The following is a 21993-nucleotide window of genomic DNA, read 5'->3' as shown; positions in this document are numbered from 1 at the left end:
AAACCTCCTTCAAAGAATGCCTGGACAACAACGCACACAACAGCAGGGAGCTCTTCAACATCGTGAATGAACTCTCCAACCCCAGCTCCAGCACAAACGACATCCCACCCTCACAACACCTGTGCAACTCCCTCGCCACCTTCCTCCACCACAAGATCACAGACATCCATGACAGCTTCAACAGCCAGACCACCCCGCCAATCACCGACTCCTCAGACTCTTCTCCCACCTTCAACTACGACCCCCTGCTTGTCTGGGCTAACATGTATGAAGACGACACAATCAAAGCCATGGCCTCCATCCACTCTGAATCTCCATCAGACCCATGCCCGCACCACATCTTTAACAAAGCAAGCTCCACCATCGCACCACACCTCTGCAAAGTCATCAACATCTCCTTCGAGACCGCGACCTACCCCGAGAGCTGGAAGCATGCTGAGATCAAACCCCTACTCAAGAAACCCACGGCGGACCCCAGAGACATCAAGAACTTCCGCCCCATCTCCCTGCTCCCATTCCCGGCCAAGGTCATTGAGGAGATCGTCAACAGACAACTGACCCACTACCTCGAAGAAAACAACATCCTGGACCCATCCCAGTCAGGGTTCCGCAGCAACCACAGTACAGAAACCGCCCTCATCGCCGCCACCGATGACATCAGGGCCCTGCTTGACAATGGCAAAACCGCGGCCCTCATCCTCCTGGACCTCTCGGCCGCCTTCGACACCGTCTGCCATCGCAACCTATGCACATGCCTTCACAATGCAAGGATCCGGGACAAAGCTCTGGAGTGGACCACCTCCTTCCTCTCCGGCAGAACCCAGAGCATCTGCCTCCCCCCTTTCCGCTCCAAAGCCTCCAAGATCATCTGCTGCATTCCCCAAGGTTCGTCCCTCAGCCCTACACTTTTCAACATCTACATGGCCCGCTCGCCTGCGTCGCCCGGCTGCACAACCTCAACATCATCTCCTACACCGACAACACCCAACTGATCCTCTCCCTTACCAAGGACCCCCTCACCGCCAAATTCAACCTCCACAAAGGAATGAAGGCCATCGCCGAATGGATGAGGAACAGCAAACTGAAGTTGAACACAGATAAGACGGAGGTCCTCATCTTCGGCGCCAACCCCTCAGCCTGGGACGACTCCTGGTGGTCGACCGCTCTGGGAGCAGCCCCAACACCCACCAACCACGCACGCAACCTGGGCATCATCCTCGACTCAACACTCCATGACCAAACAAGTCAGCGCTATCTCCTCAACCTGCTTCAACACCCTCTGCATGCTCTGCAAGATCTACAGATGGATCCCCACAGATACAAGAAGAACAGTCCTCGTCAGCAGCAAACTTGACTACGGAAACACCCTCTACGCAGGAGCCCCGGCCAAACTCTTCAAACAACTGCAACGCATACAAAACGCCTCCGCATGCCTGATCCTCGATGCCCACCACCACAGCCATATCACTCCCCTTCTGAGAGACCTACACTGGCTCCCCTTGAACAAAAGGATAACCTTCAAGCTCCTCACCCACGCACACAAGGCACTCCACAACGCTGGCCCAGCCTACCTCAACAGACGACTCACCTTCTACACCCAGTCCCGCCAACTCCGCTCAGCCGACCTCGCCCTCGCCACTGTCCCCCGCATCCGAAGAGCGACTCCCGGAGGCAGATCCTTCTCCCACCTCGCTGCAGAGACCTGGAATACCCTTCCTGTGCCCCTACGACAGACCGAAGACCTACAGACTTTCAGGAAGCGGCTCAAAACCTGGCTATTTGAGCAGTAGCAGCACCCTCCCCCCCCCCTCAGCGCCTTGAGACCCTGACGGGTGGTAGTGCGCTCTACAAATACACTGATTGATTGATTGATTGATTCAGGACTTGCAAACCACAGTGGATGGCCTTAAGCGCACTATGACGCATCTCAAAGAATGCCTGGAAGATGGGGAGGGCTGCTCCCGCTGTAATAATCTTCCCTTTGTAGGATTCCCCAAGCGCGCAGAGGGACTCTCTGCAGAATTGTTTATGGAAGAATGGATCCAGTCTGCAATGCTGTCCATCTGACTGTCAAAATTTGCCTCACTGGAAAGAGCCCACAGATCACTAGGCCCAGAGCCGGGGCGGGGGCCTCACTGAAGTCCATGATTGCCAGACTGTTCAATCATCGAGATAGGGACCATATCCTTCAATATGTCCAAACTTATGGCCCCCTCAGTACAAAGGCACTCCCATACAAATCTTCCTAGATTACACCAGGAGGCTCCAGGAACTTCAGAAACAGTTCCTAGCGGTTAAAGGAAGAATGAAAGACCACTACCTCAAATATAGACTGATCTTTCCAGCGCAAACCTGAGTCCAACACAAGGGAAAACTTCACTTTTTGCAACCCCCAAGATGCTACTGATTGGCTAGACTCCCTGGGTTTGGACGGCGGTGCACAGTTCTGTGAGAGGAGAGGTCCCCGGTGTAAGAATACCCAGAGGGCCACCAGAGGTCACACGTGCAACAACTGGACAGTCTCCAGTACAGGACCATATTGTTGTGGCCGAAGATGGGACACTATGGCAGGAGGGTGTTCCTATTGAAACACAGACTCTGTATGCCCCATTGAGCCAACTTCCAGAATCCTTAGAGGAGAACACTTCATTTGGTTGATTGCCCACAAATATTCTGAGTTGGGTTTTCTAGATCTAGCGTATCAGGTAACGCAAGGATCTGGCGGGGAAGAAACTGAAGTAAGAACACAAGCTTATAGGTGGTGACCACAGATTATTTGTTCAATTGCTTTGCAGTGTTGAATACCTTTACAATGGGTGAAGAAATACTTCTGCAAGGGACCCCTGCTGCTGTAAATTGCTGTGTCCTACTTCCTTTTGGTAAGATCGTGACAAACGGGGGCCCAGGGTCCTGGAAAGTTTCTACACTAACTGAACACCATTACTGCTACGTACACTTGATCTCTGGGATGGGGAATTGGGGCGGGGTTCATCAACTCCATGGATTTGTTGCTCCTGGGGGCAAAGGCCAATGCCTGAGGGAGGTGGGGTGTTGGGTTGAATCATATGGTCATTGCTTTTTGTTATTGTTCTTGACGGGGAAAGATTCAACTACTTCCTCATGGGATGTTTTGGTGACTTTTGACACAGGATTTGTCCATTTATGACAGGGAAGCTTCCAGAACGAGGTACGTAAGGAGAGTACTAGTAGGTAGCCATCACAGAAACCGATAGAGACAGCTGGATTTGTTAATATGGTGGGGAAGACACTAGTAATGCATTATAAATCTGTGACATGGAATGTGCGGGTCTGGGAAACATGGTCAAACATAATAGGACAATAAGCTACCTGAGACGCTATGGGGTGGTGAACGCATGTTTGCAAGAGGCACACATGTGGGAAGATTGTATTAAGGCACTGCAGAAAAGGTGGTGAGGAAAGATAGCAGCTACATCCTACTCAGGATGTGCCTGAGGTAGTATCATCTGAATAGCCCTAGGGAGCCCGTTTCAGTCTATCAGTATTGTCACAGACCCAGACTGCCCTTAAGCACTATCCAGGAGGGGATGCTAGATGCCCACGTGGTATGCATTATCAATGTCTATGCTCTCACCACTGATGATGGAGAATCCCTGGGGGCGGTGATCCTGGCTGCACAAATCACTCCCAATAATGAAGTTATCTTTACCGGAGATTTTTATTGTGTGATAAATGGGACCATTAACCGGCTACCCGCTCCTCCCTGTACACCCCCCACCCACCCTTCCTCAGGAGGGCCTCAAACCCGACTCCACAACAACACTCCTTCAAACCATACACAACCTGGGACTTCTGGGGTAACATCGACACCCCCACACTCGTACCTATTCATACTATACCATGGTTACAGACACTCACAGCTGCCTCGACTGTTTTTTCCTGCAAGCATCAGCCGCCTCTAGAGTATCTAACGTTTAATACTTGGCATGTTACATCTCAGATCACTCTCCACTTCTGTTAACATACTCTCTCCATAGACAGCCACTCAGGGTGCCATTCTGGTGACTACATGTTGAATCTCTCTCAGATCCAGTATTTCACGACACAATAACCACATCTTTAATGCAATACTTTGAAGTCAATTGGGGATCGACAGAGACCCGAGCCATCAAGTGGGATGCCATGAAGGTGGTTATATGGGGGTTGTGTATGGCTACCGCTGTCAGGGTGCGAGGCACATTAGAGCAAGACCTTTCCAAACAAGAGGTAGAACTGAAGAGGTTGGAAAAACAACTCACTGATGATGCCTCTCTAGCCCTAACCTGGGACAGACAAAAACTTAAACTGTGTGAGTTGTGGGACCAACCAGAAAAACATGGTAGAAAAAAGGCTAGGCAGCATTGGTATTGTGAAGAGGACAGAGCAGGTTGATTATTGGCCCAACTGATTAGATCAGAATAAGCTCCTCTACTCAAACTCTCTATAAAAGATGACACAGGCATTGTACATTTTACCCAACAATCAATAATGAGGTTTTCGCCACACACTTGCAAGCGATATATTCACAGCCACAGCTACCAGGCACAAATGCGGACCTAGGAAGTTTCTTAAACCAGCTCCCTTTAGCATCGGTCTCGGGGTGACCAGAAGACATTAGTGGCCACCATAATTAAACAAGATCTGGTAGAAGCACTACAGACCTTAAAAACAGATGGCTTAACCTCTGCATTTTATAACCATTTCCCAACTATTTTATTAGATAAGTTAGTGGACAAATATGCAGGAGTCTAAAAAAGGTGGGCATTCCCATCCCAGTGGGTGAGGCCTTAATTACTCTAATGCCAAAGCAGAGGAGAGATCAGTTGGAAACGGGGTCCTACCGCCCTATCTCTATGGTAAATGTTGATGTCAAGCTTCCCAGTCATGTGTTAGCGGCCCAACTCCCTCCACACTTGCCCTGTTTGATCTGTGGGGATCAGTCCGGGTTTATTTCTGGGAAGAACACCCTGAGGAATCTGTGCTGGCTGACCCACATGATCAACACACTTGTGATCTAATGTGGATCTAAATGAGATGCATTCTATATCTTCGGATTTTTCACATAGCTAACTGCCAGCTGGTCAAATAATCAGTTTGTGACTCTAATAATTGCTCCTGGGGTCTGATCGCTTTCTAGTATCCATGACTCGTAGTCCTCTCCAGATCCTTTACAAAGTAAATGTTCTAGGAGCTTCCTGTTTTTACATTTAAGCACCTTCAGTGTTCATTGGTAGTTGCAATGTGTTTGCCCTGTGCTTTTTACATTTTCTACAAATGGGTAACATCTTTTGAGGTTTGACGTGTGTGATGCTTGCTCCATTTATCATATTGTATTCAATAATTACGTAAAAGAGCTTTTGGCCAACCTCCTTGAATCATAGACCTATTTTGCTCCATAACCTACAGCAATTAGTTTGAGCAATTGTCAGTCACATTATGGATCACTTTACAGCAGAATTTTAGCCTCAGAGTTTTTATGTTGACTCTTTAGGTATGTCCTTCTGCTTCCATCGGAATTCACGAGGGACTATTTTACATCTAAAATTGGTCAGCGAGAAGCCTATTCGCACTGATGAGTGAGAGCTAACAAAAACATTTGAAATATGGATGCTCAGAACATAGTATATATACCCAAAATACACTGGGTGAATATTTTTTATCAATTACACCAACAGGGTGATATTTTTGACAATATATTAAGACACAATGGGGGTCATTCTGACCCTGGCGGTCATTGACCGCCAGGGTCAACGACCACGAGAGCACCGCCAACAGGCTGGCGGTGCTCTCAAGGGCATTCTGACCGTGGCGGTTTGGCCGCGGTCAGAAAGGGAAAACCAGCGGTCTTCCGCCGGTTTTCCGCTGCCCTCAGGAATCCTGCGCTGCCATGGGGATTCCGACACCCCATACCGCCATCCTGTTCCTGGCGGTTCGCCCGCCAGGAACAGGATGGCGGTATGGGGTGTCGTGGGGCCCCCGTAAGAGGGCCCCACAAAGAATTTCAGTGTCTGCTTAGCAGACACTGAAATTCGCGATGGGTGCAACTGCACCCGTCGCACCTTCCCACTCCGCCGGCTCCATTCGGAGCCGGCTTCCTCGTGGGAAGGGGTTTCCCGCTGGGCTGGCGGGCGGCCTTCTGGCGGTCGCCCGCCAGCCCAGCGGGAAACACAGAATCACCGCAGCGGTCTTCAGACCGCGGAGCGGTGTTCTGTCGGGGGAACTCTGGCGGGCGGCGGAAGAATGACCCCCAATGTTTTTGACAGACAATGCTTAATCCACAATATTTTGTACCATACTCTTTTTTCAGATGCGTTTTGCCTGCTTTCACTCCCAAGTGTTGCCTATATGCTTTGTCAATGCTAGTTTTGTAATGAGACCTACTAGCCATCTGTGTGCGAAGCTCAGTTGACCTAAACGGATCATCACCATCATGAAGAGATCCAGACAGATGTCAGCATCCCTTAAATATCTCAACATCCGTGCTGGGAATACATATGCATATAGCTGACCCACAGTCCATGAGTTCCTTGCCCGATGTCGGGGTTACACAAATGAATGCTTCAGTCAGACAGTGTGTAATTCCTCCTGGTGGATTGAAATTAATTGACAGCCAAGTAACTGTGTGTTACTGTATGGATTAAAGCTGGGTAAAAGGCTGTTGTGACCTCGAATAGGCCCGGACCATCTGCAATCTTCAGGACCCAAAATTTTCTCAAGAGGCATCCCCTCATGCCTACATATCACCTAATAAAATGTATAAAGTTGAATCAACTTTCTGGGCTCATCATAGCAGTGATTACTATTCAATATGTCAGAGATATCAAAGGCAACCTTGTTTGCTCTGAGCTTCCAGCCAAGACTGACAAATGTTGCTTCTCTTTAGCAATTTTTGGACCCTGAAATAGTAAGGTGCATATTTAAAACATCTACTGGCTTCCCCTATGTTTTAGGGCATTTTTTTTTGTTTTCCGCATGTAGTTATGGTCGTGAAAGATTTTACGTCATCCTTTGTGGGCTATTGAGGCACACTCTACCTAGGACTATCATAATCTTCCCTTCATAGATCAATAGTACCAAGTACAGCACTCCCACATTCAACCTATCTGATAAGCGTTTCACCACCAGAGCAAGAGCGAAGACGCATTTTTCGCTTCTGCACTTCAGTGTTTAATTTGTAATGTTTTAAGTGCAGGCACAGAGCCCCAGTAACATCCTTTTACCAGTGCTGCCCGAGCACCAGGATCCCCTTAGTTGGATAACAGGCCTACTCTACGAATCCTAAATAAGTAAATAAGTAAATGCATGTTTTTGATTTCACATCTTGCCCCTTTTTCCACCACCCTATGCTTCGTGCCTCTTTATCTGACTCTTGCAGGATATTTTGTTATCCCTTCTTTCTCCCTTTGTCACTGTTTTTCTTATTTTCCTCTTCCTTCTTCTTTCGACCGTATCTGCTTTTATCTCTCTTACAGTGGCCGAAAGTCTGATGATGAAATACAAGTCCTGCTCCCCAAACATGCTCTCTGATCTCTGCAACCACTTACATAAATGAAGCAAGGATAAAGATTTTTACTTTTGCAAACTAAAGTGGTGTATCAGTCCTTACGAAGCTGCTTTCTGGCCTGCTTTTACCTCTCTCCACATTAGGTGAGAACATGCTTGGCGGGTCGTCAGTTTAAATCTCAGTATGCCAATTGCTTAGAAATGACCATCTGCTACAAAATTGAGCCAAAACATAGTAAATGCTGTAATTGGCATAGAAAATTGGCATCTTCAGTTTAGAGGAACATCACCTTCACATCCGAGCCTGACATTACTTTGTTAATGTTCGGGGTCTGAAAATTGAACAGGGATCATGGTCAAGTAGGTAGGTGCCATCTCGAGTCTATAACTCCCATTATGGGCACACGTACAGGCTGTGACCGGAAACCCAAGAGTGCAGAGTCAAAAACATCAAAGGAGAGGCTCTAGACCGGAAGTAGTGCTTTTCAGGTGATCCTTGAAGAAAGATGAAAATCGACTGGAAGTGATGTGCATCAAAATGTCACCTTGGTTGCTGACAATAAACGGGAATAGGAAATGAGTTATGCGGCACCAAACAGAAAATTCCTTTCTTCCATGTTTCATGTCTGAAAGCAAAAGAAAGGCAGGGCATTACACCGGTTTATCTAAAATCACAAAATGTCGAGGCAAGGCTACCCCTCAGTCCCTTTTATTAACGCTCTCGGTAGAACCATTGGCACCTAAGCTACAAAGCAATCTAAATATGGTCGATGTCATGGACTGTCTGTGCAATGGAGAAGCTAGCTGCCATGCTAGAGTAGTCAATTGTGCAATAAATAGGGCTCTCTCTGAATCAGATATTGAAAGAGGCCCTTGTGATGGGCAAGGATATAGGGCCATATTCATCAAAGTGTGCATCGCTCTTGTGCCACACAAGTGGTAGTGGTAGACGTGGGAATGCAACAAAATGCTATGCCTTCCAAGGTGAGGCATAATGAGGAGAAATATCTTTATTTCTCCTTGTTTTTTCCCTTTTTTTATGTGAGCTGCATTCTGCGGCACACATAGAAAAAGGAAAATGCCTCTCATGAATGTTTTTGTGCAGGAAGGTGTCCCTTCTTGCACAAAAACAAATGTTCCTACAGCGCAGGCACCATTGCAAAATGACGCAAGGGTGCCTGCATTGGCGCTAGGCAGCCAAAAGTGTGCCTGCACTAGGAAAGGACAGGAATGCACCCTATAACGGTAAATATGGTACATTTCTGCCCTTTCCCGTTCACGGAGTGCAGCTCAGCAAGGTGGCGTGCAATGTTGTGCTGCATGAAAGAATGATAAATCTGCCCCATAGTATTTACGCCAAATGTGATCAATAGGTCTGGTTTGTGTCGCTTATCTCAGCCCACAGAAGACAAACCATCTGCATTGTCAATATACTGCTATGAAATTAAACCTGTCCTTTTTGCTACAGGCAAAGAAGAATGATGCACTAGGTCCCTCGATTAGTGGTCAATAAATGGTCTCCTGTGCAATATTACCTCTGCGATTGTGATGTTCCACATGCTATGCAATTCACACTTTATATAAGCTACGTATTTCAAGAACCTACCCTTGAAAATCTTTAAATAAAGTTGTAAAAAAAAAGCAAACAATATAGGTACTAAGAGCAGAAGAAGGAGCAGAGGAAAAAACACAGTTTATTATTTACTGTATGAAATTCGTGGTGCTTCTCTAACATAAGAAAAATAACTACACCTGGCGATACATTGAAAAATGACTTGGCCAAAACCTATTTGGAAACAGCCAGGTCTTAAAATGTTTTTTGTATAAATAAGGCTCTGCCTCTATAGAATAATTGGTGTGATTCATTGACTACATCTGTTCCATTCCAGCATCTTCTTCTGAGACACCAACTCTGGAAGACTCCTGGAAAGCTTTACCACTCTCATAAAGCTAGAACTTTAAGTCATGAAAGGACACCCCAACCACAATCTAATTAGTCACAGGAAAAAACTAAGTGGCACATTCACAAGAAAGTGGCGCATCGGTCCCGATGTGCCGCTTTTCTTGAGTCGCCCCTGCCCCCACCTAACAACACCATGGTTGTGCCGTATTTACAATACGGCACACCATGGCGGTCGTTAGAACAATAGCATCTACATTTTTGACCCTATTGTGGCACTTTGCTGCACTACTGTCAAACATTTTGAAGCTAGTGCAGCAAAGCAAAAGGGAGGCCCATTGATTAAAATGGGTGTGTCCTTTTAACATCTTCTCTTAGCAGGCATTAAAAATGACAGAAAAAATGGCGCAGTGAAATGTTGTAAATTTCTTTGCACCATTTTTTCCCTGCGTGGGAATGCCCCCTTTGCATACATTATGCCTGTCACAGACATAAAGTGGCGCAAGGGTTTACAAAGTGGCGCAATGCAAGCATTGCGCCACTTTGTAAATACAGAGCGGGAGAAAGGCCTCCTTAACGCCACCTTAGCATTAAAAAAAATGACGCTAGGGCACCACAAGGTGGCGCTAGGGGCTTGTAAACATGCCCCTAAGTTTGCCTCCAACATGGCAAATGCTAGTCCTGCCTCATAGCAGCTAAACAAACTGCTAGATTCGTGGAGAGCCTAATTAACTCGCAAAGATTAAATCAATGGCCGACCATCTTATAAGATAGGATAGTTAGGAAAGAGATATTGCTATACATCGATTGAGGAATTGTTAATAGAGGAAGATATACCATCACATTTGATGAAATGTAGTCGTAGATGCCGGAATAAAAATGAAATGACTATTTTGCCAAAAGTACATGCTGGCCCACACGCCTGCTGCTGCCCACATACAGGTAGACCATCAAGAATTGATTATCCCTATGTGTAGGATGAGTAACTGATCCATCTACACTGTACAATGGGTCATCTTTGGAATTACTCAGAAAATATTGTAGACCTAGTAAAGATGGCATGGAGGAACTGCGCAGAAAAAAATGTCAGAAAAAGGCATCCCACATGCGCATTTGTGTTGCAAATTGGTCTTTCAGAGTACACATGGAGTGTCTGAAAATGTTGAGTTGTGCTTGGGTCTGAATTCAATATGCTAAAACTCTCAGTAAAATCATTCATTCCATTTGTCCACTTGTCTCAGGTCCCTGGGTTTGCAAAGTGATGGGGAACATGACGTGTAGCAATCTCTTGTCATCCGTCTGTGCTATCTCAGAAGCTGCAGAGACAATGGAAAGAAAGGAGGGTCTGCATGTTACCAGGATGAGGGAAAATGTTCCCCCCCCTTTTCTATGCAAGCCCTACTTGCAAAATCCATCATGCCTTGTTTACTACTGAGTTGCAGCATGGAACCTGTAGTTGCATGGGTCATATTGCCTAAATTTGTGCATGGATCACATGTTAGTGTGAGAGTGGAACGAAGAAAGAGCAGTGTTAGATCTGCAAGTCAGTATAGCAGAAAGGCAACCCCAAAAAATCTAAACCTTGTTTTCCATTACTGACAATTCCTACCATCTAAGAACTTTTGTCTGCCTCTAACCCAAAACTCGACCAAACCATACCCTTTCCTCCACCTCCCATGAACACCAATTCTCTAAAATTCGAGGAGTAGCGAAAGTGACATCACATACCCTTTGACCTTAATGGCATCACAGGAAGTGATATCATGTGTTCCTTGATCCTGATGGCTTTGTCCAAGAAATCAAATCACATGACCTGAACCTTGATGACATCACAATAATTGACAGCTAAAATTCCATAACAACACCAAACAAGCCAGATATTGTCTAAGGAGTTTCACTCCACTAAAAAATGTTGAATAGAATTGGATCGGATAGTGCATTTTAAAGCACAGTCTTTCACATAAATTTACTAAAATGCCTTAGTCTTTGAAATAACAGTCACTAATATTCAACTACTTTCATGGTGTGCCAAGCCATTGTACCCTAGTGCTCCTCAGGTGTTGACCCTATTTTCTTTTGCAAAATGTGCTATGAGTGTCCCCATATGTCAAATATTACCTGCATTGGGACAGGGCTATATGGGTGCCCCATATGTTATGGGTGCCCCCAAAATGCTAGTACCAGAATGTAGGCTTTTATATTGTCAAAATGCCATAGATGACTATTATTAAAAAAAATTCGCCTTCATGACAGGGTTTGCATTTTGTGATGGTTGCCGCCCTCCCAGCATGTCAGCATTTTTCCACAGGTGCCCCAAATGCAACAATTACCTATAGTATGCCAGTACTAGTATTTTACCATGGAGGCCAATTATGCCAAGAAGTACTGCCAGTATTCTGTCACAGGTGTCTGTCATGTTAAAAATCGACTCAAGTATGCCAGCACCAGTATTTTGCCATGGACATTTCTGTAAGACAAGAATTGCCTTCCGTATACCAAGGCCAACGACAGACTCACAAGCAGGACACTACATTCTCATTCACATACACTCACTCCCACTCCCACTCTCTAACAGTGTCTTACAATCAGGGGCGGCTCCTCCATTAGGGCAGGATAGCGTCACCCCCGCCAGCAGCAGAGGATTATTATCCCTTCGTGGTGAAAGGGGTGGGGTCATGGAGGTGGCAGGCAGTGAGGGGAGTGCACAGAGCACTCCCCTCAGACAGCATGAGTGTTTGGCCGGCCGTCTCGGACTAGCCAAACACACATGCGCAGTAGGCTCTCTCTAGCCCGGCACTGTGTTGCCAGGCTGAATAGAGCCTGCACAGGCTCCCAGTCTGCCTAGGAGCATCCAACCAGGGCACTCCCAGCCAATCCTGACGCTAGTCTGAGCAGTGTTAGGATTAGCCGCAGGGCATGCTGGTAGCCTGTGCCTGCCTGCAGCGACGGCGAGGGAGAGAGGAGTAGAATGGCAATGGAGGAGGTAAGGTTTTTTGTTTTTTAAAAAAATTAAATGTTACCAAATCCGACCTCTCACCGCTGCGTGCGCTGAACCCCCTACCCCGTTACAGGTCAGCGAGCCGCGACTGCTTACACTTGCGCATTGTTACTTGCAGCCTCTCCTAATTTCACTCACTCTGACTCGCTCACACATAGACACTCATTCTCATTCACAGTCACTGACTCTCACTCACTTTCACTCATACCTATGCTTACAAATAGACACACATGCTCACATATACACACACCTTCTCTCACACAAGCACGCTCTCACTTGCAAGCATGCACAGAACATGCATTTCAAAGCTGTTTTTTACTTACCTTAGTAGGTATCAAAGATCCAGTTTCAGCGAATTGTGCTCCATTTTGTATGACATTATTAGTGAGTAACGCCACTCAGCCCTGCAAACTTCCATTCCACCATTTGCTCTGCCATTACCCTCGTTTCAGAATCCCCTTTAACTAAGTTGGCTCTTAATAGACAGGGCTCCTTAATTGCAACTCATGTCATCGTTCAGAGCCTGGGACTGAAAAAATACAATTCCTGAAAACAGCAATACATGGGCACCCTCTCAGTGGCATGAGTCTGAAATAAAAAATGGCAGGTGTCTTATCCAGATGACAACATCTGCAATCCTTTGCCTCAGTAGATAGGAATGAAAGACTCTGTTTCAAAAACTCTCATTAATGTGAAGTTGAGAATGGAATTTGTTCAAATCCACACATAAGGCCGCGTTCTCCTCTATCTTTTAATTGCCTTGTGTTTTTTAAACCTCAGGGTCATGTCCTTCATAGAGAAGAGTGTCGCCCGCTTGGGACAGGAAGACAAATTAGAGCTGCTGGCCTTTGATCTTGGCCGGAGCCACTACAGATACAACGCACCCCCCAAATACTATGAGGTAAGTGAAGCAGAAAGGCCTTGCTCTCAACAACTCCAGCTCTCTAGACCTTGCCCTCTATTTACCCTTTAACCTTCCTGACTTTGCCCTCTTTCTGCATAATGCCATTGTTCTATGACCTGTTTGTTCCCTTGAAAGGGATTGATGGCAGGGTGGCATATCTGGCTTTCATATGCATTTCCTTTTAATGAAATGGCAAAGGTACAGAAAATGCTTCTGAGCCAACGTTAATGAACTTTCACAGCTACATTTGCAGCTTGTGTTTTAAATTCTAATGTTTTGATAATTTGAACAATCTGTTCGAGGTTGCGATGTTGTTTGTAATGACCATGGGCGAACGCCAATCAATTCTTCCATCATTTGATTTTTTTGTGTATTTATAGGGTATGGGCCAGGCTTTGCCCTTCCCCCCGAGCTTTTGCAAAGTGTTGTAACAGGTAGGTTAAGCTACTTTATGCCGGGCTCTTGTGCAACACTGCGAGCTATCCAAGTGCTGGTATTACTCAAAAAGAGTGATGCTTGCTTTGTATTTACAAGAAAACCACCCATTGGCCTGTCCTTGAACTCCATAAATAAATATACTAATTATCTTTTTTCATTTTTCAAGAAAGCTCTAACGACAGTGTAACCCATAATGTACACTGCATCTCGTTAAGAGATCCCCTGCCTCTCCAGAATTACCAATGCTTGGGAGTGGGGTCTCTGAATAACTCCAGGGGACAGAGTTACCAAAGATTACACATGGGATCTCGAAATTAGAAATTACTTGGGGAATGTTAATTTCAGCCTGTGCTCAGTTTGCAACAAAGTAAGTGCCAGGGCCCTTGTCAGGAGGCCATTGCAGCTTGTACCACCCTTTGTCATTGGCTAGCGCTACCAATGACAGTACCAACACAACTGCTAACCATCACACTCTTACAAGTGTGAGGGTTCAGATTTTCAGTGTACTTTTAACCTGACGAATACTTGCCATCCAAGCTTTTACAGTTTTAGGTGGCAGGTATTCGTCATTTTTAATGTATATTGAATTATGGAACAATGTTTGTGCTCATCGGAAAACTAGACAAACACCTCCACCATGTGGGGGGGGGGTCATAATTGCTGTTCTTGACAATTAAGTCCCGGTACAAAGCATGGAAATCATTTGTTTAAACTAAGCACTGCCCTGATGCTCTCAATAATCCCTACATTTTCTGTGGTATTTCACCTGGAGATGCCACCACCTTTTGCACAGTTTAGCATAGTATCAGTGGACCTTGTAATAACGATTCAGCTGGTAATGCCTTTACTGGGCAATTTAGGACTACCAGGGGACTCTCTTACGTGTTTAATGCTTTCCGAGCTTCGACATTTATTTGCATTTGCAACTAGAGTGACTTATAAATTTTGTCTCCTTAACGCATGAGCAGTATCTTTTTGTTTTCTTAGGCTGACCATTATTCCAGTGAGAAGAATAGTTATTCAATGTGTAATTGTGCCCATGCTGCAGACACAAAATTGGCTGCTTTTATTAAAAAGTCAAGCCCAATGATATGTTCAGTGTGGATAGTATTGAGTCAGATTTCTCATCGAGATCTCTTTGGCCACTACTCTTAACATGCAGGCCTATACCTGTATATTGTGACTCCTCCAAGCCTGCGTGGATTGTTCAGAACAACTCAAGTTCCCAAGTAGCTCTTATGTGCTCAGTGAAACCACCATCCACAGGGTCCTACCCCGGCTGGATATTAGTGTGGGTGGCCTTTGGCTTATTAACCCCAGCTTTCGAGGGGCAATGAAGAAACCTCTGTTTTAGGCATAACTTCTAAAGTCTGCATGCTTCCTGTAAAGCCATTCATATCTTACTTATGCCTACTACCTCTCCTGGGATATATGCCATCAACCAGGACTCTTAGTCATCTCTTTCCTGTACTTTTCTTTCAATCAGACTCCAGGTGTAACCATCTTCCTGCAGTCAACCTTGAGGCCTCATTACCAGGTGTTTCTTGGCCTTTCTCTTTTTATTTTCCTTTGAGGGTTCCAGATGAGGCTTTTCCCGGTTGTGTTTGATGCAGCTTGCTGAGGGTGTGACCTACCAAGCGTCTTTTCATGATTTCCTTATGAGCAGGGAGTTGGAAAGTCTGCTGTCATAGGTTGTTGTTGCTGGTGGTGTTTAGCTAGCGGATTTGGATGATTTGCCTCACTCGGACAGGTGTTGATGAAGGTATGGACTTTGTTTTTGATGGTCACCGTTTACCTGCAGGTTTGTGCTCCATGCAGAAGGACAGATTTTGGGGGTGATTCTAAGTCCGGCGGCGCCCGCCAGACTTCCCCCACCAAAATACCGCTCCGCGGTCGAAAGACCGCTGAGGGTATTTTGGGATTTGCCCTGGGCTGGCGGGCGACCGCCAAAAGGCCGCCCGCCAGCCCAGGGCAAATCAACCTTCCCACGAGTACGCCGGCTCAGAATTGAGCCGGCGTAGTGGGAAGGTGCGACGGGTGCAGTGGCACCCGTCACGTATTTCAGTGTCTGCAAAGCAGACACTGAAATACTTTGTGGGGCCCTCTTACGGGGGCCCCTGCAGTGCCCATGCCATTGGCATGGGCACTGCAGGGGCCCCCAGGGGCCCCGCGGCACCCCCTACCGCCATCCTGTTCCCGCCAGGAACAGGATGGCGGTAGGGGGTGTCAGAATCCCCATGGCGGCGGAGCGCGCTCCGCCGCCATGGAGGATTCTGCAGGGCAGCGGGAAACCGGCGGGAGACCGCCGGTTTCCCGCATCTGACCGCGGCCGAACCGCCGCGGTCAGAATGCCCTGCGGGGCACCGCCGGTCTGTCGGCGGTGCTCCCGCCGACCCTGGCCCCGGCGGTTTCTGACCGCCGGGGTCAGAATGACCCCCTTTATGTTATGTTAAAAAGCTTGATCTTGGTTAGCAGTGTTAGGTTCTTGGAGCTCCAGATCTTCCTTAGCTGAATAAAGGCAATCCTTGCTTTGCCGATTCTTGCCTTGATGCCAGTGTCTGTGCCCCCCTGCTTGTCTATGACCCTGCCCAGGTAGGTGAAGACCTCAACCTCTTCAGTGCATCTCCTGTCAGAGTGACTGTAGTTGTGCTGGCCTTGTTAGCCTTCAAGATCTTGGGTTTTCCCCTGTGGATGTTGAGACCAAGTTGTGCTGATGTAGCTGCTACTTTGTTGGGCTTCTCTTGCATTTGCAGATGGGTATGAGAGAGTAGGGGTCAGGTCATCTGAAAAGTCTAGGTCATCGAGCTGCATCGAAGGTGTTCACTGGATACCATTTTTTCTCCTTGCAGTGGATGTCTCCATGATCCAGTCTATGGCCAGCAAAAAGAGAAAAGGTGAGAGCAAACAACCCTGGCGGTGTATAGTCCTCACTTAGAAGGATTCTGTGAGTTGTCCTCCAGGGACTATCTTGCAGGTCATTCCCTTGTAAAAGTTTCTGATGATTCCGAGGAGTTTATCTGACACACTGTAGTGATGGAGGAGTTTGCATAGGGTCTCTCTGTCCACACTGTCAAATGCCTTCTCATAGTCCATGAAGTTGAAATAGAGGGGAGAGGTTCCATTTCATCTAAATGATGATGTGCAGTGTTGCAATCTGGTCTGTGCAGGATCTACCTTTACGGAAGCCAGTTTGCTGACTCACAACTGAGCATCAACTTGCTCCTTCATTCTGTTCAGGATGACTCTGTTTAACACTCTACCTGGGGTTAACAAAAGAGTTATTCTTCTGTAGTTTGGGCAGTTACTCAGGTCACCTTTTTTGGGGCTCTTGATCAGATATCCCTCCTTCCAGTCTGGCAACACCATTTCTTCTTTTCAGATCTTTCCTAACATGGGGTGGAACATGTCAACAGATATTTGAAAGCCTGCCTTCAGTGCCCCTGCTGGAATATTGTCAGGTCCTGCTGCCTTACCATATCTTAGATGTTTGATGGCTTGCCATATTTATCCCTGGATGGTCTGTTGCAGTTAAATCACAAGTTTGTGTCAGTTGGCTGTATGTCTGGTGGAGACTGAGGCACGAGCTGGTTCAGCAGTTCTTCAAAGTGCTTCACCCATCTTCATTGTTTGCCTTCATTACCTATGGCTGTCTTCCCAGCCTTGTCTTTAACAGGTCTTTCTGGCTTGCTGTATCTGCAGTATATTTTCCTTGTGATATTGTAAAGTTCTTTCAAGTTTCCATGTCTTACTGCTTCCTTGGCTTCTGTGGCAATCCCATTGATGAATCTTCATTTGTCTGCTCTTAAGCTTCTCTTTGCTCCTTTGTTGGTTTTGGTGTATTTGCTATGAGCTTTCGCATCTTCTGCTTTTGTTCGGCTGATGTTGACTGCAGCTTTCTTTTCCTTTCTTGCTAGGATTTTGCATAGAGTCTCTTAGAGGTCTATTCTTTGTGCTGGTGTTTTATGAGACCCAGTACCTCCTGGCAGGGAGGTGTGATGTCACTGTTTCTTTGATCTTCTCCGACTGGCTTCCTACTGTGTCTTTGCCAACCTCTAGTTCTTGTAGGTCTTGAAACTTGTTACTGAGGGTGCGTGAGTATTCACTCAGTTTCTGTGAATCTATGTGGAGGTTGGTGTTATATCGCTGGCTTTGGTTTGTCGGTTACATCAATGCTTTCTTCAGCTCAAGCTTTAACCTTGCCTGACACCATGTCTACTCCTCTCATCACCCTCAAATTCTGCAGTGACCTCCGGAATGTCTTGGCAGTGCAGATATGGTTGATCTGATTCTCTGTTGAATGGTCTGGTGACACCTATGTTGCCTTGTATATTCTTTTCTGTGGGAATACACTACCACCTATCACCAGACCTTTTAGGGCACAGAGATCTGCAAACCTTTCACCATACTCATTCATGTAGCCAGGGCCATGGCTGCCTATGGCTACTTCGTACTCAGTGTTGTCACTTTCAATCTTTACATTGAGGACCCCATCTTCATGGTAATATCTTTCTCAAGCCATTTCTCCATGATGGACTGAAATATGTTGTAAAACTCTTCCTTTTCCTCTTTTTTGCTGTCATTTGTAGGTGCATAGCACTGGATAACATTCATGTTGATCCTCTTTTTTATTGTGCAGAAAGTTGCAGTGATGATTTTGGGACCATGGCCATCCCAGGCAATCAGAGCTTTGTTGGCTGCTGGCGTTATCATTAGTGCTACTCTCTGAGTATGTGGAGCGTTCTCTTGCTCATATCCAGAATACAGCAGCATTCCTCCTGGAGCTAGCCTTTCTGTCTAAACTGTATTCATCTAGTCTCGCTGAAGCCAAGCCGGGCAAGGTTGCATTTTTAAACCTCTGCTGCCTCTTGGGGTTTTCTTGCCTGTCTTGCACATGGTCCTCACATTCCATGTCCCGATGCTGATGGTCTTGATCAAAAGCAGGTAGATCAGCTTTGTGGCTTCCAGGGATCTCTGGCCTTCACCACAAAGCACCATAGCTCTTCATGACGGAGATTCCTCTTTCCCCAAAGCTGGGATGCCTTTTGGTCTACATTTCTGTTGCTAGGATTTTTTTACATGTTGGGATAGCTAGCCCGATGCATAACCCTCCTCCTTTCGCAGCTGGTCTTGGGACCGGCCACTGCGGAGTCCATTTACATCTTGAGGAACTAGATATCCCTTGAACAATAACTCAATGTGAGTTCCATACTTAAGGCATAAAAAATAAACTGATGGATGGGATGCTTTATTTAATCTCGGCCAATGGGAATTGCTCTGGCTGCATCTCAGTCCATCGTTTTTCATGGAAATAGTCCATGAACTGCCAGGCCAGGTCCTTCCTGAACTGCAACACAAGTAACACAGGACCGGTTTTGCCCTTACTGTGGGCTCATCAGCCAGGTATAACTTGATTCGAGTGGCACAGTGAGCACGAGACCCATGTCTGGGCATACCCATCAGACTTAGGGCATCGAAACACAAACTGATGGATGGAATGCTTGAATTGATCTCAGCCACTGGTGATTGCTTGGCCTGCATCACAAAACACCACTTTTTGCCCTCCAAATCCACCTAAGTTTGGACCCAGCCTTATGCAAATTAGCAGGGGCAGTCCCTCCACAAGAATGGAGGAGCGTCGCCCGGCAAAGAAAAATGCCCCCAGGACAGAAAAATAAAATGGTAATAAACTTAGCTTATTACCATTTTATTTTAAAGCGCCTCCTCCTGAACCGAGTGTCAGGATGGGGTGGGGCAATTGTTGCCAAGTGGCAGCAGGGAGCTGTGCACTTGTTTAAAGTGTGCATGTCCCTTTGGCCGGGCATCTGGCGACGGTCAGCCAAACATGCGCACTTTGAACATCTTGAACCCAGCTGTCTTAAGGCAGCTGGGTTAGAGAAGGCACAGGCCTCCAGCGCTCTGGTGAGTGCTGAGAGAGCCCGCTCCCACCAATTCCGATGCTGCTTTCATGCTGGTTACTGCTAGTGCAGTTTCCTGGGTCCCGTTGTGTGTTGGACCCAGGAGGGAAGGAGAGATGTTGAGAAGAGGATGTCTGTCCCAAGGTAAATGCTGTTTTTTCTTTCTTCTTTTATCATTATCGTACCCCTCCTCCTGCCCCCACCCCATTGTAAATAAGAGCCAGCCTCTACCGCAAATCAGCCTTGACCCTGCTCCAGTAGGAACAGTACTGACTGAACTGGCAGGTCAGGCCTTCCATGAAGCAGAACACAAGCAACACAGGACCAGTTTCACTCTTATTATGGGGCCAGGTTTAGCTTGATTCCAGTGGCACAGTGAGCATGGGACCCACGTCTGGGCATACCTGTCACATTTAGGGAATTATAACACAAAGTGATGGATGGAATGCTTGGATTAATCCTAGACATTGATGATTGCTTGAGTCGCATCCTAATCCATAATTTTTCACCCATTAAGCCCCCTCAGTTTAGAACCAGCCATATGCAAATCAGCCTTGATCCTGTTCTAATGGGAACAGCCCAGCCCAAACTGCCAGGGCAGATCCGCCCTGAACCTGAACACAAGCGACCCAGGACCAATTTTATGGGCTCTTCAGCCAGATATAGGGGGTCATTACAACCCCAGCAGTCGGTGCTATAGTGGAGGTATTACCGCCAACAGGCTGGCGGTACCTACCTCCATTATTATGACATTGGCAGTTTGGGCACAGCCAAGTTAATACACCGACCGCCACGGCGGTAACGACTAAGTCTCCAGCCCGGCGGGCGTCACTAGGCCACCATGGCATTTTGACCACTCCCACCACCATGGTTTCTGTACCGCCACAGAAAAAATGGCGGTAGGCACTATCAGTGGCAGGGAAATCCTTCCCTGGCACTGATAGTGGTTTCTCCCCCGGCCCCCTCCCCAGAGTCCTCCCCCACCATCCCCTTCCCAACCCCCCCCCCCACATATACACACATACATGCACATACATACACAGCCATACACACACGCATACACGTAATCACACACACTTGCATACATACATACAAACTCACTGCAAAACTCACAAACATACATCCAGGCACACACGCACTCACACGACACAACATGCACGTACACACCCACCCACTCATGCACACACGCATTACATACGCATGCATGCATTCAAACACAGGCACACACACCCCCACACACGCACACAATACCCCTCACCCCAATCTCCTGTCGGAGAACCTGACTTACCTGCTTGCAGAGGGTCCTCCAGCAGGAGACGGGATGCGGCGCTGCTGCCAGCAGCAGCGTCCACCAGCAAAACACTGCCAGGACTCATCATGGAACATGATACGTTAGGCGGTGTTATGCTGGTATAGCGCTGCTGCTGGCAGCAGCGCCACCTTACTGCCATCCGCCACCATGACCGTCGCCGGAATTCTACCATCCTTCTGGCGGAATTCCGGCTATGGTCATAATGGCATAGATGGTCGGTAGCCACGGCGACGGTATGTTGGCGGTCGTCGCCGTGGCGGTAGGCAGCATTTGCCGCCAATCTCATAATGAGGGCCATAGTTTGATTCCAGTTGTGCTGTGTGCACAGGACAACGTCTGGGAATAGTTGTCACATTTAAGACATCAAAAAACAAAGTGATGGATGGAATGCTTGAATTAACTCAGCCACTGGTGATCGCTTGGGACCGCATACCAACCCAGCGTTTTTCCCCCAACATGCCACCTCGGTTTGGAGCAAGAAGTATGCAAATCAGCCTTGACCCTGCTCTATCCTTAGCATACTGTAGTCTGCATGAGCCCCACAAGGTCAGCAACTCATTTTATTGAAAGCATTAAAATACTTCCTGTCTAGTCCTGTAACTTAAAATCGTTGCACAGCACATTGCTATCTATATTACTCTAGTTTTTGCACTCGATTCTGAATTTTTTGGATTTACCAGTGGATTTGAAATCAGCATGTTGAAAATACTGTGACATTACTAAGTGCAAACCAAGCTGGAAAGTATACATGTTGGTACTTTGTGGCAATTATTCAATTTCATGGAACAAAGTTTTAGGCAGGGGGTTGAAGATATGAGTTTTCAGATCCTTTCTGAAGTTATCTTCGTAAGATGACTGCAGAGCCTAAGAAGGCTTGTTTTTATTCTGGGTTTCTGTTAGTCATTTGTCACATTAAATACATTATTAAATAACGTCAAACTTCAATTCAAGAAGGTGCCTTACCCGTCAGACAGCAGCCTTCTCCCTACACACTCTCTCCCTCTC

General features: G+C 46.8%; 1 protein-coding gene across 1 annotated transcript in view; it reads left to right on the top strand.

The window, feature by feature from the left end:
* Positions 1–21993, top strand: part of LOC138259296 (cytoglobin-1-like) — a 253926-nt gene that overhangs the window by 177458 nt on the left and 54475 nt on the right. Inside the window, exon 5 of the mRNA XM_069206917.1 lies at positions 13200–13320. Within this exon, the coding sequence (XP_069063018.1) occupies positions 13200–13320 (121 nt within the window). The remainder of the gene's footprint in view (positions 1–13199; positions 13321–21993) is intronic.

The sequence above is a fragment of the Pleurodeles waltl genome, chromosome 9 (assembly GCF_031143425.1).
Source record: "Pleurodeles waltl isolate 20211129_DDA chromosome 9, aPleWal1.hap1.20221129, whole genome shotgun sequence".
NCBI lineage: Eukaryota > Metazoa > Chordata > Amphibia > Caudata > Salamandridae > Pleurodeles > Pleurodeles waltl.
Note: the sequence above shows the minus strand (reverse complement) of the source record. Positions and strands in the feature narration are given on the sequence as shown.